The 15,507-nt window shown below is 43.5% G+C and overlaps 1 protein-coding gene and 1 non-coding gene across 6 annotated transcripts in view; both read right to left on the minus strand.

The window, feature by feature from the left end:
• The window catches only part of LOC135528708 (ubiquitin-associated protein 2-like), a 34,541-nt gene that overhangs the window by 13,669 nt on the left and 5,365 nt on the right, over positions 1-15,507 (minus strand). For 4 of the 5 annotated variants that reach the window (XM_064957978.1, XM_064957825.1, XM_064957872.1 and 1 more), the window contains exons 7-22: positions 13,981-14,044; positions 13,641-13,732; positions 13,016-13,071; positions 12,856-12,917; positions 12,203-12,395; positions 11,857-12,103; positions 11,235-11,491; positions 10,807-11,000; positions 10,487-10,703; positions 10,191-10,230; positions 9,973-10,102; positions 9,689-9,746; positions 9,364-9,553; positions 9,149-9,240; positions 8,874-8,924; positions 8,540-8,618 (exon numbers count right to left, since the gene is read on the minus strand). In XM_064957978.1, coding sequence (XP_064814050.1) covers positions 8,540-8,618; positions 8,874-8,924; positions 9,149-9,240; positions 9,364-9,553; positions 9,689-9,746; positions 9,973-10,102; positions 10,191-10,230; positions 10,487-10,703; positions 10,807-11,000; positions 11,235-11,491; positions 11,857-12,103; positions 12,203-12,395; positions 12,856-12,917; positions 13,016-13,071; positions 13,641-13,732; positions 13,981-14,044 — 2,022 coding nt within the window. The remainder of the gene's footprint in view (positions 1-8,539; positions 8,619-8,873; positions 8,925-9,148; positions 9,241-9,363; positions 9,554-9,688; positions 9,747-9,972; positions 10,103-10,190; positions 10,231-10,486; positions 10,704-10,806; positions 11,001-11,234; positions 11,492-11,856; positions 12,104-12,202; positions 12,396-12,855; positions 12,918-13,015; positions 13,072-13,640; positions 13,733-13,980; positions 14,045-15,507) is intronic. The other variant, XM_064957917.1, reaches the window with a different exon arrangement.
• LOC135551767 (small nucleolar RNA SNORD121A) lies at positions 11,691-11,769 on the minus strand. Its single transcript, XR_010457370.1, has one exon. It is a non-coding gene; the product is annotated as a small nucleolar RNA SNORD121A (small nucleolar RNA).

Here is a 15,507-nt window from a genome sequence, read left to right on the forward strand (position 1 = left end):
ATTTTCCATGGCGATTTAGTTGTAGAATGGAACGTTAGCTACTAACGAAACTGCTTGTATCCAATAGCCAGTTAGCCTTTAGCATGGAGTCACTCACGATAGCCAGCTAACGTAGATGTTCAGCGCGATGACCAGGCTGTAAACGCGGCACTTTTTCAAACTGCCGCCTGGGATGTATTCATTTTCATTGATGAGATCCAGGTCCTTTTGAGTACCGCTGCCATCATGTTTCAATATGCTTTGTGTTGTCGTCACGACAAGACAAAGATGCCTAGTAAAGCACACTTTACTAGGCATGGTGTCAACCAGCACATTAATAAAGTAACAACTGGTTTCTGTTCCCTGTGTAACATCAATATTGCTACATTGATATTTATTTTTTATTATACTTTTTGTGACGTGGATCATAATTAGTTAGTCTACCAGGTTGCGAAATCCTCGTAATGTTAGGTGGAAAATAAAACTAAATGGGACGCATAATTAAATGTATATCACACTCGCACAAATGCGACCAGTTATTTTTCGTATTTGCATTTCTTTCACTAGCAAATGCGAGTGAACTACTGGCACTATAGAGGCCACTGAATTTCCATATTTGGTTCGCTAACGTTAGTGTGAAACGACTAGCGTTTGCCTTTCCACAACACACGGCGTTGAAAAGGGATTTGTACAGTGGACAGTCGACAAACTCATCACAACAAAAAGGAGGGGCAGACACCGGGTAGCTACGTTGAATAATGACTTAATCTCCATGTCCGTTGACACAAACATGTATGCATGTTGCAGCTCGAGAAACGGGATGTTAGATTTATTCAGTGGATTCATGTTTTATTAAAATGTAATAAAAACATTTATTTTTTTTTTAAATCAGGCCTTATTCATTTCTGCGTACGTTTAACTCTGATCTCGTAGCTGCGGACAGAGAGAATTGGCACGTTTGATTTGACATCATAACTGACTTTGGTGGTCAAATGCTCACCTTCGATGGCCACTGGCACGCTGGAAAAGTGAGCGCTTCACGGATGAATCCCGGTTTCAACTGTACCGGGCAGATGGCGTTGTGTCGGCGAGCAGTTTGTTGATGTCAATGTTGTGAACAGAGTGCCCCATGGTGGCGGTGGGGTTATGCTATGGGCAGGCATAACCTACTGGACAACTAGGGTTGCCAACTGTCCCGTATTAGCCGGGATGTCCCTATATTATCCTATACAAGACCTCCCTTGTCCTGTATATTCATCCAATCACAGTATAGTGTAAACGCGTCAATTCCTGCAAAGTAATTATGTTATTGTTCGGTCGGTTTGGCATATCAAGGAAATATGGATAAACATGCAAAAAAAGACTGCAGATACCACAAACAATGTAACGCAAAACTGACGTGGGTTAAGGCTGTCAGTGGTGACTCAACCAAAGCTTTGTCTACTTTATGCATCGGGAATTCTCAATTGGCTATGAAGGGGAGAATGCCCTAACTCGGCATGCATCCTCAGAAATGCACAAGGCCACACTAGCTAAAGGTGCTAGCAATATCGGTGCATTCTTCGTGACGTCTACTGCGGACACTGACATAATTGGAAAACACCCCTCCGTTTACCAGTTACTGAGTAGTGCCAACAATCGCATTCTGAAAGCTAATTGTCCAGCTCACATACCTCATAATGCCTGCAAGCACGCCTGCGATCAGCGGTCAGTGGATATTGAGAATTGTTTTACAGATCTACAGCCACTTATCAGTATCTGCTTCCTGAAGAGAGGAACTGCGTGCATTTTTTTGCCTTTGTTGACACTGAGTGGCGTGAAATTCTGCGACATGTTTCTGCGTCATGTTTGCACGATGGCTCTCTTCATCCAGCGTTGATCGTCTCCAAAAAAGCTGGCCAGCTCTTACATTATACTTCAGGTCCCTTAGTGAGATAGGGAGACCTGTCCTGTGGCACTGAATAGTATTTTTGAGTATGAAGAAAAAACGGAAGCTGGTGAGATTTATCTGTGCCTTTTCCACAAAGTGGGTGTGTTTTTGACCAACTCCAAACAACGCTCTGCATCACAGACGTTTACGAGGAAGTCCAAAAGTTCAACATTAAATATGCTTCAGCTGAAACAGGACAGTTTTTTCTGAGCAGACCAAGTAGCTGATGGACAAACAATTGTCAGCACAAAGGTCCAAGCAGCAACAGGGCTTTGAAGTTCTATGACACTATTTTGAATTCTCACCAGAACATGCAATGGTGAAACTGATTGGTCTCTATGAGCAGCTCTCCTTCACTGACCTGGAGCAGGTGGTGGTGGCCCTCAAAATGACAGAGACAGTCAGTATGGACCAACTCTATGAAGAGTTTTGTGCTAGTCGGGAGGAAATACAGAAGGCCGGACAGAATACCACAAAATCCAGTGAGAAGTAGGTGGCAGTTTTCCAAAACCCAGGGAAAGACAACTTAAATCAACATGTTCAGGATTGTCTTATTTGTCCTCAGTATGCCAGACTCAAATGTCTTTGTAGAGAGGATTTTCTGTATGATGACCATTAAATTGTCAGACCAAAGAAACAGATGTAGCACAGAGCTGATAAAAAATTAACTTCAAATATCTGGGAACTGTGATTTGTCATGTAATGACTTCTCTCTGGCTATGCAAGAGGAGAAAGGACTGCTTGAATCAGTGAAGAGCAGCAAAAAATATGTAGACTTGGTGGGTGACTCATGCCCCTGTTTTGCATTTGAAAAGTTGTTTTTTTGCTGGAAAGGTCCAAATTTAGATTTCTTTGATAATTTATTTTGAGGTTTATAAACATAAGTTTACATAGTGATAAAGTTTTAGTAAAGCTAAAGGCTAAATGGAATATACAACTGTTTTGTCTTTCCAATTGAATAAGAATGAATATACTCTGTATATTATTCTCGACAAACCATTTCTGTGTGGACCTTGCTTTGTACACAGGGGCATTGTCACGTTGAAACAGGAAAGGGCCTTCCCGAATTGTTGCCAGAAAGTTGGAAACACAGAATTGTCTAGAACATCATTGTATGCTGTTACGTTAAAATTTCCCTTTACTGGAACTGAGGGGCCTAGCCCGAACCATGAAAAACAGCCCCAGACCATTATTACTCCTGGGGCAGGTAGCTTTCTCCTGGCATCCGCCAAACCCAGATTCAGCTGTTGGACTGCCAAATGGTGAAGCGTGATTCATCACTCCAGAGAACTCGTTTCTACTACTTGATTTTATACAAGTCAGCAACGGGTGTGGATGAAATAGCCAAATCCACTCATTTGACGGCAACATGCATCTGTGACCAACAGATGCATATCTTTACTCCCAGTCATATGAAACCCATAGTTTTCTAATTGATTTATTTCAATTGACTGATTTCCATATGTAAATCAGTAAAATCTTTTAAGTTGCATTCATATTTTTGTTCAGTGCAATTAAAATAGAAATAAAATAAAATTAAAAAAAGTACTCTAGGTTTGCCTTTACACTTATTTGCGCATGGCTACAGAAGCCTATAATTTAGACCTCAATTATATCCCAAGTTACAAGGCCAGCACTTCAACTTCACTGTGGAAAAGGTGATATGTTGGCATGCTTCAGTTTGCTGCCATATGACTGGTTTCAGTCTCCAGTAGAGGTCGACCGATTAATTACGGCTGATTCCAAGTTTTCATAACAATCGGTAATCGGCATTTTTGGACACCGATTGTGGCTGATTTTTAAACCTTTTTTATTTTTATATTTTTAAACCTTTATTTAACTAGGCAAGTCAGTTAAGAACACATTCTTATTTTCAATGACGGCCTAGGAACGGTGGGTTAACTGCCTTGTTCAGGGGCAGAACGACAGATTTTTACTTTGTCAGCTCGGGGATTCGATCTTGCAACCTTCCGGTTACTAGTCCAACGCTCTAACCACCTGCCTTACATTGCACTCCACAAGGAGCATGCGTGGCAGGCTGACTACCTGTTATGCAAGTGCAGCAAGAAGCCAAGGTAAGTTGCTAGCTAGCATGAAACTCCTCTTGTAAAAAACAAATCAACCTTAACATAATAACTAGTTAACTACACATGGTTGGTGATATTACTAGTTCATCTAGCATGTCCTGCGTTGCATATAATTGATGCGGTGCCTGTTAATGTATCATCGAATCACAGCCTACTTCTCCAAACGGGTGATGATTTAACAAGCACATTCATGAAAAAAAGCACTGTCGTTTCACCAATGTGTACCTAACCATAAACATCAATGCCTTTCTTAAATCAATACACAAAAATATATTTTTAAACCTGAATATTTAGTTAATATTGCCTGCTAACATGAGTTTCTTTTAACAAGGGAAATTGTGTCCCTTCTCTTGCATTCTGTGCAAGCAGAATCAGGGTATATGCAGCAGTTTGGCCCACCTGGCTCATTGCGAACTATGTGAAGACCATTTCTTCCTAACAAAGGACCGTAATTAATTTGCAAGAATTGTACATAATTATGACATAACATTGAAGGTTGTGCAATGTAACAGCAATATTTAGACTTAGGGATGCCACCCGTTAGATAAAATACGGAACGGTTCTGTATTTCACTGAAAGAATAAACATTTTGTTTCCGGATTTGACCATTTTAATGACCCAGGGCTTGTATGTGTTATAATTAAGTCTATGATTTGATATTTGATAGAGCAGTCTAACTGAGCGGTCTGACAGTTCTTTATGACTTCAAGCCTATCAACTCCCGAGATTAGGCTGGTGTAACCGATGTGAAATGGCGAGCTAGTTAGCGGGGTGCGCGCTAATAGCGTTTCAAACGTCACTCGCTCTGAGACCTTGAAGTAGTTGTTTCCCTTGCTCTGCAAGGGCCGCAGCATTTGTGGAGCAATGGATAACGATGCTTCGAGGGTGGCCGTTTGATGTAACCCTGGTTCGAGCCCAGGTAGGAGTGAAAGCTATACTGTTACACTGGCAATACTATAGTGCCTATAAGAACATCCAATAGTCAAAGGTATATGAAAAACAAATGGTATAGAGAGAAATAGTCCTATAACAACTACAACCTAAAACTTCTTACCTGGGAATATTGAAGACTTGTGTTAAAAGGAACAATCAGCTTTCATATGTTCTCATGTTCTGAGCAAGGAACTCAAACGTTAGCTTATTTACATGGCACATATTGTACTTTTCCTTTCTTCTCCAACACTTTGTTTTGCATTATTTAAACCAAATTGAACATGTTTCATTATTTATTTGAGGCTAAATTGATTTTATTGATGTATTATATTAAGGTAAGTGTTCATTCATTATTGTTGTAATTGTCATTATTACAAATAAATTAATCGGTATCGGCTTTGTTTGGTCCTCCAATAATCGGTATCGTTATTGGAAAATCATAAAATCGGTCGACCTCTAGTCTCCAGTGATCATATGATCAAATAGATCTGAAACTGTCATTAATGTCAACAATCCCCTTATCCAAACAGATTACTCATTTACCTAGCTTTTATCAATTACAGTGCATGGAGAATAGTGTTACATAGGAAATAATTAAGTAGATGTACCACTTGGAACCGACAGGTTGCTCGACCTTAATTGTTTCTTTGTGCTTGAAGGTGGTGGAATTGAGGGAATTAACAAGGTTCAAATATGGCGTATCTGTAGACACTTCCGCCACACATTAATTTCTTTGATATCCACCCCCAACGAATAGCATGCTATTTTTATGCTTAAATTGAAAGTCAGAATATGGGTAGAGAAGTGCATAAAAGGAATTACGCCCCATTTGCGTGTGCTTAACTTCTTGGTGACTAGGGACAGTATTGAATAGCTTGGATGAATAAGGTGCCCAGAGTAAACTGCCTGCAACTCAGCCATAAAAGCTAGAATATGCATAGATTGAAGTTGAGTGTTTTCTAAAACTGTTTGAATGATGTCTACGAGTATAACAGAACTCATATGTTAGGCAAAAACCTGAACAAAATCTAACCAGTAAGTGGGAAATCTGAGGTTTGTAGGTTTTCAACTCATAGCCTATCGAAGATAGGAAGTGCAAGATGACCAATATCCCACTAAAGCTTCCACTAGATGTCAACAGTCTTTAGAACTTTGCTTCTACTGTGAAGTGGGGCCAAATGAGAGGGGATTGAGCCAGGTGTCTGGCAGATTGCCATGAGCTCGTGACGCACGGTCATGTGAAAGTTAGCTTGGGTTCCATTGCTTTTCTACAGACAAAGGAATTCTCCAGTTGGAGCATTATTGAAGATTTATGATAAAAACATTCTAAAGATTGATTCTATACTTCATTTGACATGTTTGGATTTGTTTACCAAACGCCCTAACAAAAGGAGGTATTTGGACAGAAATTATGTACTTTATCGAACAAATCAAACATTTGTGTTACTGAGATTCCTGGGAGTGCATTCTGATGAAGATCAGAGTCCATAGAGTTTATTTGAAATCTGACACAGCAGTTGCATTAAGGAGAAGTATATCTAAAATTCCATGCATAACACTTGTATCTTTTATCAATGTTTATTATGAGTATTTCTGTAAATTGATGTGGCTCTCTGCAAAATCACTGCATGTTTTGGAACTACTGAACATAGCACGCCAATGTAAAATGAGATTTTTGGATATAAATATGCACTTTATCGAACAAAACATACACGTGTAACAAAGTCCTATGAGTGTCATCTGATGAAGATCAAAAGTTAGTGATTCATTTTATCTATATTTTTACTTTGTGTGACTCCTCTCTTTGGCTGGAAAAATGGCTGTGTTTTTCTGTGACTTGGTGGTGACCTAACAGTTTGTGGTGCTTTCGCTGTAAAGCCTTTTGAAATCAGACACTGGCTGGATTAACGAGAATTTTATCTTTAAAATGCTTGAGGAATTTTAATTTTGAGACTTTTGTTGTTTTGAATTTGGCGCCCTGCACTTTCACTGGCGGGGCGGGACGCTACCGTCCCGAATATCCCTGAGAGGTTAACCCCTCGGTCAGAATTCCCCCTCTGAGAACAGGCAAATGCATGAGAGGGAATGAGAGTATTTATACCCCTTGACTTACTCAACATTGTGTTCCAACCTGAACTCAAAACAAATCAAATGTATTTCTCCCCCGCCACACACACACCCCATAATGACAGTGAAAACATGCTTTTAGAAATGTTAGCAAATGTATTGAAAATTAAATACAGAAATGCATCTTCCATAAGTACTCACACCCCTTTGCTATAACACTCCAAATTTAGGCATATACCTGGGGAAGGGTATAAAACCATTTCTAGTGTTGAAAGTTTCCAAGAGCCCAGTGATCTCCAACATTGGGAAATTGGAAAAAATATTGAAGTACTCAGACTGCCTGGAGCTGGTCGTCCGACCAAACTGAGCACCCGGGCAATAAGGACCTTGGTCAGGGAGATGACCAAGAACCCAATGACCACTGTCAGACATACAAAGTTCCTTGGCTGAGATGAGAAACAACCGTAAGTCTTTATGGGCGAATGGCCAGACGGACGCCACTCCTGAGAAAAAGCACATGACCAACTGGCGCTTTCAAAAAGGCACATGAAAGACGGATCATAAGGCAAAAGTTTATAGTCTGATGAAACAAATATAGCACTTTGCATTCAGGCCAAAGAGTTATGTCTAGAGAAAACCAGGCTCAGCATATCACCCCTACCGTGAAGCATGGTGGCGGCAGCATCATGCTATGGGGATGCTTTTCAGTAGCAGGGACTGGGAGACTGATAAGGATAGAGGAAACAATGAATAGAGCCAAATACGAGCAAATCTTGGATGAGAACCCGCTTTAGAGTGCAAACAACCTTAGACTGGGGCAAAGATTTGCGTTCCAACAGGCTAATGACCAAAAGCAATGCTGGAATGGCTTCAGAACAAGAATTTGTAAGTCCTTGAGTGACCCAGCCAAAGCTCAGACTTGAATCGCATTGAAAACCTATGGAAAGACTTGATTTTTCTTCACCGCCACTTCCCATCTAACTTAACAGACCCTGAGAAAATCTGCAAGAAAGAATGGGAGAACAAGAAAACAAATCCAGGTGTGCAAGGCTTATCGACATACCCGAGACAACTCAAAGCTGTAATTGCTGTCCAAGGTGATTCGACAAACTATTGACTCAGGGGTGTGAATACTTATTTCAATAAGATATTTCTGCATTTCATTTTCAACAAATTAGCAAAACGTGTTTTCATTGTCATCATGTGGTGTTGCATTGAGATGGATTATCAATAAACTTAATCCATTTTGTATTCAGGCTGCAACAACAAAATGTGGAATAAGCCAAAGTGTATGAACACTTTCTGAAGGCCCTGTGTGAGAGTTGGGAGGAGCTAAATTAGCCACCCCTCCCCCAGAAGTAAATCAAGCTTTAATTATACTGTTAGTCAGAGGAGATGGAGATTCAGTCATTGAGGTAGTCCACAAATTAAGATTCAGCTATGTGCTTGTAACCATCATCATCTCCATATTATGGTGTGCACCCGATCTGGTTCAGGCCACCAAATATAGTGCATCTGTAAATGAATGTGGAACAAGCATTACCTGAATATGGATTGTTGGCTAGCCCATCTCTGCCAGGCATGGTTGCGGTTGTACCAGGGAATGCAACTCCATAGTAGTCCTACAGAGAAATAGACACCAGGAGAAGCCAAACAGATTCAACAGTCATTGAGGTAGTCCACATATTAGGATTCAGCCATGTGCTTGTAACCATCTCAATGTTATGACAGGGACACAGATATGCAATATTAAATCATTAACATTTATTTTTGTTTGAGTCATCTAAACCAGAGACTGTGCAAGAGTCTGTCTGGGCAAACAAATGTGTGCTGCATTGCTCTTCATCGGCGTAGTACATGTGTGAAAAGTTACTCACCATAGGCAGACGAGACTGCAGCATCTGTAGGTCCTCATATCCATAGATCTGCTTTAGAGAGGTACAATGACCAAATGAAACAGGTCAACCGAAATAATCCACATATTCAACCAAGAACCGAAAGGTATGAAAGGGAAGAGAGCGAGAGAAAGGGTGCAATGGCAGGCCAGTGAGAGAAAGACTTGGGGAAAACAAGACTGGTAAAGAGAAATGGATGGGAATTCATGGAAACAAAGAACGAGAACATGCAAGAGAAAGAGGTTTAGCGTTGTTACCGGGTATGCAGGGAGCAGGCCTCCAGGGCCCATAATGTACTGATTAGCCAGCAGAGGGGGCAGTCCTTGGGCCAAGTTAGGGGGGGCTTTGCCTGTGGAACAAGAATGAGAGAGAGGGGAGTCAAAATTACAGGTCCACAGTCAAATAATAGACAGCAGGACCGTTAAGTGACAAAAAAAACCTGTGTGTGACAGCATGGTTCTCCTGAGCTCACCAGAGGTGTTCAGCAGGGTTTGGGGTTGGGCAGTGCGTCCGGCAGCTGAGAGGGTGGTGTTGCCATTGGCGGATAGACCAGGTGCTCCGGGGACATGCATCATGCCATTGGAGCTGCTAACCGCAGCATTGATGGAAGGGCCAGATGAGGAAGAGAAGGTGTGGAGACTACTGCTCTCCTCACTGGTCATCTGTAGGGTGGCAGGAGGGAGAGTTGGACAGACAGCAGTTTAGTTTTTTGGTAGCATCTTTACATTTTCAGCGCTTATTTTAGATCAGTTTTGGACGCGATTTACATTAACCCCAAAAGAAGACACCGTGCTGACCGTAAGGGAGGAGCTAGTGGAGAGGGCAGATCCTGACGAGTATGTACTGGTCACATGACTGGGGAAACCGTGGCAGAGAAAACAGGTAACGTTACCAAATCATCCGATGAGTCTTAAAGTTTAAATCAACTCATTACAACAAGGACTTAATTATTTTGTCAGTCAATAGAGTAGATGGGAGATTCAGTCATTTAGGTAGTCTACATATTAAGATTCATCTATGTGCTTGTAACCATCATTATCTCCATTATGAGAATTACTGGGGGGGAAAGTGATGGGCTTACCTGCTGACAGATGGCAGAGGGGCAGAGTAGGAAGGTGTGGGGGCTGGGGAGGGAACATGGTGGACGGGGCCACTGTCACTGCTCATGGGAGGTGATTGGGGCTTAGGGGTTCGAGAAGCCAATGACGTCGCTGAAAGAGAAGAAACAGATAAGCAAGCATGCTGGACTTCACCATGAAATAACACTTTCGGCAATCACAAATTCTCCTGAGTACTTACAGTCCTCAGGGCCCTGTGTCCTCACGCCACCATAGCCATTCTGTGAAAGACATTGACATTCTCAGTCGGCCATCTTGATTTCACGATACAGTGCTAATAAAGTAGAGCTCTAGTAATCTTAAATAATGCCTGAGGGTCTTAAGTGTCCATTGACCATAGGAGATTCAGTCATTGAGGTATTCCACATAGTAAGACTCAGATATGTGCTTGTAACCATCATCTCCATATCTATGAGAGACTTAGTCTTAATCGAGAGTGTCTGACCACACCTGACAAATCCAGTGTTGGTGACTCACAGTGAGAGGGGCGGCGTCTTTGCTCTGGGGGTAGCCCAGGTGGGGGGGCATGCGCTGCACGGGGCCATTGTCCACTCTGCTAGCTGAGGTGGAGGAGGGTGGGGCGGCGCTGGGGAGACCCAGGGAGGGGGATGGTGTGGCACTGGGCAAACCCAGAGACGGGAAACTGGGGTCTGATATCGACGGCGGCATGGATGACAAGCTGCCAAGGGGCTCACTGCAACAACAAAGTAAAGGGACGGGTTAGTGTAAAGCAAGTTCACCGTGGCCTCTACCCCTATACAACACAGTGATACTAAGAAAATGCAGCAAATAAACACCTGACTGGTCCAGGTTTGGAAAACAAGCTGCTTTGGGGCTGGGGTACAGCTGTGGGGGCCGGATCCCTGGCAGGCTCAGCCTGGTGGCCCATGTCAATCACACTGGGCTCCGAGTCAAAGTCCAGGGCCCCAAACTGCACGTTAAGACCAGACACATCTGCTGAGCCTGGCATCTCCACCGCAGATGAGGGGATCTGAGGAGACCAAGCAAGAGGGATTAGGAAAGAGGATGAGAGGGACAAACTATTCACAAAGTTTAATATATAAATCACTCAGTCACACACTAAGACATTTCAGACCGAATGTGTGCAAAGTTGCACTTACCTACAGTACTTTTAGATATGCTAACAAATGTTTGAAAAACAAACACTCATTGTTATGTGCCCTCTGAATGAGCAGGCAACCTCTACTTCCACACGTTTCCTAACCTTTGAGGGAGGAGGTACTCTGCGTCTCTGGGTCTTGATCTGCCTCTGTGGGGGTTCAGCCATGGGAGCCTGATGGTCCAGGGAGGGTCCGTCTCTGGGAGGCGGGGGCCCGGCATCGTAGTGGCCTGGGGGAGTAGGTACCTGGGGGGGAAGAGACAGAGGCTCTGCCTGGGGCAGGGAGCTATGCTGGGCCTGCTGCTGCCGCTGGGCCAGCTGGCTGAGGAGAGAGGACGGCTCCGGCTGCATCTTTAGATCCACTGGAGAAGACAGAGAGAAGAGTTAATGGTTGGCATTAGCAGTCCAGTAAATACAGATCTGACTCCTCAAATCTGCATGTACCATGAGTCTGCCCCCCCAACTGTCACCATTAGATCACCATATACTTGACTTTTGGGGGGATAGAATGAGAAGTTGAACAGAGTGATAATGTATTGGGGAAAGAATGCAATTTGAGGATGGAAGGAGATTCAGTCATTGAGGTCGTCCACACATTAAGATTCAGCTATGTGCTTGTAACCATCATTATCTCCTCCTATTCGACAAGTCGATACAGACAAACAATGACATGTACCCACACCTCACTTGAAACTTTTCCATATGATAGCACCCATATGTGTCTTACAGTGAGAGGTTAGAACAGGGCCCTTCTCCACTCTCGGGGCCTTGGTTTCGCTGGCAGAAATGGGGGCAGAGCCTAGAACTGCAGGTGGACCGGATTCTTTGGCGACACTGCTGTTGCCCGCGGTGACCAGCTGCTGATGGGTCCGAGTGGTGAGCTGGGGCCCGTTGAGCTGCTCTGGTATCCTAACCTCATCCGGGTTCGGCTTGGGCCCACTCAGAGCCCCAAATCCAGAGCCAAGGACTGAGGACTAATGGACAGAGCAAGACAGTTGATAGTGTGTCTGTGTGAAAGCCTGTGCAGATATGTATAACCATGAAAAGGAAGTGTGTGTGGCTGGCTGCCTCACCAGGGCACTGTGGGTGTAGCTAGTGCCAGAGGCAGCACTGGCATAGCTGTGTGTGGCGGTGCGAGCGCAGTTGTGGTGAGAGTTGGTGAACACAAGGCTCTGGCCACCCACACACACAGGGGCAGGGGGCTCCATGCCACCCAGATCTGCCTCCACACCGCCCGTCTTGGGCAGCAGCGAGCCCATGTCCACACTGGAGAGGAAAGAGGACAACCAGTACATTTACAATGGGACACTGAGTGGATAGTTTAGTGTTGTACCCTGATACGGCTTCTTTGCCAAAATGAAATATCACTTCTATTTATGTATAATACCTCGCATGTATATATTGCTCTCTCCATGAGAAGTTGAGCAGAGTGAATGCAATGAAAAAAAAAAAATTAAGTAACTGGATGAAAGGAGATTCAGAGATTGAGGTATTGCACACAACGGGTTCAGCTATGTGCTTGCAACCATCATCTCCATCATTTTACAAGCAGATACAGAGAAATGATTACATATACCCACAACTCATATCATTACTATGAAACCTTCGCATTCCAACCCAAAGCCATTTTACTGTTATTTGTGAGAATTCGTGCTGTAAGACGACAGAAAGAGTATTTCATGGGGTTAAGTGTGCGTTCCTGTGAGCATTAGATTGGAGCCCATACTTGTGTCCAGATGTGATGTGGTTCGCAGGAGCAGAGGCAGTGAACACTTTGGTTTCAGACAGCTGTTGATAAAAACAGAATATCAGGAAGAGAACCTTTGTTATGCACGTGTGCTTGTGTAGCCACTGTAATAAAGTTGAAAGTGGCAACCATCACTCACATCCTCAATCCAGTCTTCTGCAGCCCAGTCTTCCAAGTTGCCTCTCCATGTTCCTCCTATGATGGCAGGGGACAGTAGGGGTACGTGAGTTAGTCCTCATGCCTGGGGGGATACCCCTCTGTCCGACAGAGCTCAGTCAGCAGCACAATCAGAGTTGTGTTCATTAGGGGCGCACAGAGTAAACACTATAATGTATCACAGGAAAACAAAACACTTTCTTATTGGACAAACCCAGGTTGTCCATTCCAGTTTTGAAATCAGGGTTCTTCCTTTTCGGTGCCAAATGAACACGGTCTTGGTTGAGGCCAAACCGCACTGCTCCAACTGTGTCCAGGACTATACTACTACAACCATGCTTTAAAGCTCTAAAACCTACACCTCGAAAAGGAGTGGGCTACATTTCAGCACTCAGGCAAACCAATTTGACCGTATAGAATGTCAAGATCAAGCTTATTGGTTACAGCAGACATTTAATCCCCTCCAGGATCAAGATCACTGTTGCCTAAAATGTTTTGAGAGTTTCTTATATTTAAATCGCACCCCGTGTAGACATTCAGTAATACCGTATATCCCGGAGTTGTACAGAAACGGTATGAAAATCCAGATACCGCCCAACCCTACTCACCTATACCATCTCCACATTCGTTCCCCTCTGCTTCCCAAGTTTCCTGGCGAGACCCGCTAGAGTTAGCGTTGTAGTCGGCGGGGTTGAAGATCCTTAGGTGGGGAGAGGGTTAGGGGTTCATCTATGTGCTTGTAATCATTATTAAGCAACGCTATGATACAGTGAAACAGCCACATTTACACACTTATTAGATATTACTGCACTGTCGGAACGAGAAGCACAAGCATTTCACTACACTCGCATTAACATCTGCTAACCATGTGTATGTGACCAATAAATTAGATACACACAGCTGAATAAACGAACAGCAGGAGATCTCCAGTGTGGATCTTCAACTCACCCCATCCCCTGAGAGGAGAACCTGTTACCACCAGCTGCTCTTCCCCTTCCGCGACCCCCCAACCCTAAAGACACACAGAAACACTACGTCTGACCTCTGCTGCAAGACACAAACCAGCCCATTAAAATTACACCTAATGCCTGTGTTTTAAAACAGATCACTTTTCAGCACAAATTTCTGATATGTGTTGCTTCAAAACAGATTAGAAGGGGGCATGGTACAGTATGTTGGGCATGCTGCTATGAGTCAGTTACACATGTAGACTGGTAGAGAATTTTGAACAGACTGAACACCTGACACTACTTGCTTATCAGAAATCAGGGTTTGGATTTCAGGCTGACAGCATTTGACAGGTCTTTGATCAGTATACGAGGATTGGCTTAGCCTTGACAGCTTAGGACATATGATAAATACATTTACAGACAGCAACTGCCATCACTGGCACTCCTGACTCCACTCCCTCACTCTGCATGCCGGTCTGACTTTACCCCAACCAAAACAACCTCCCTGGCTTGTCCACCCCCCTCCCCGTTCTATAGCAGCTGCAGGACAGTAGTGCATTCAGAAAGTATTCATACCTCGACTTATTCCACATTGTGTTACAGCCCAAACACAAAATGGATTTAACACACAACATCACATAAAGACAGTGAAAACCTGTTCATGTTGTAAATGCATTGGAAATAACATAATTGACATAATAATTCAAACCCCTTTGCTATGACACCCCAAATTGAGTTCAGGTGCATCTAACTTATTTCCAATGTCACTACAACTTAAAGTCCACCTGTGGCCAATTCAATTGTTTGGACAGAAACGCACGTCTATATAATGGTCCCACAGTTGACAGCGCATGCCAGAGCAGAAACTATACCATGAAGTCCAAGGAACAGTCTCTCGATCCCCGAGATAGAATTGTGATGAGGCAAATATCTGGGGAAGGCTATACAACAATTTCTATAGTGTTGGAAATTTCCTAGAGCGAAGTGGTCTCCATCCTTGAGAAATTGAAAAAATGTGGAGCTATCCAGACTCAGCCTAGAGCTGGCCGTCCAACCAAACTGAGCAAGAAGCACTGACAGAACTAGAGTTCCTTGGCTGAGATGGAAGAATCTGCCAGAAGGACAACAGTCTCTACAGTGGCCAGGCGGAAGTCACTCCAGAGAAAAGTTACATTACAGCGTGCCTGAAGTTTGCAAAAAGGCATGTGAAAGACATACGGGTAAAGTTTGTGGTCAGATGAAACCAAAATTGAACTCTTTGGCCTGAACGCAAAGTACTATGTCTGGAGAAAACCAGGCACAGCTCATCCCCCGTCTAACACCATCCCTACCGTGAAGCATGGTGGCGGCAGCATCATGTATGGGGATGATTTTCAGCAGCAGGGATTGGAAGACTGATAAGGATAAAGTGAACAATGAATGGAGCCAAATACAGTCAAATCCTTGAGAACCTGCTTCAGAGTGCAAACGAGAGACTGAGGCTAAGATTTACATTCCAAAAGGAAAATGACCCTAAGCATAAAGT

This window comes from Oncorhynchus masou, chromosome 1 (assembly GCF_036934945.1).
Source record: "Oncorhynchus masou masou isolate Uvic2021 chromosome 1, UVic_Omas_1.1, whole genome shotgun sequence".
Classification (NCBI taxonomy): Eukaryota; Metazoa; Chordata; class Actinopteri; order Salmoniformes; family Salmonidae; genus Oncorhynchus; species Oncorhynchus masou.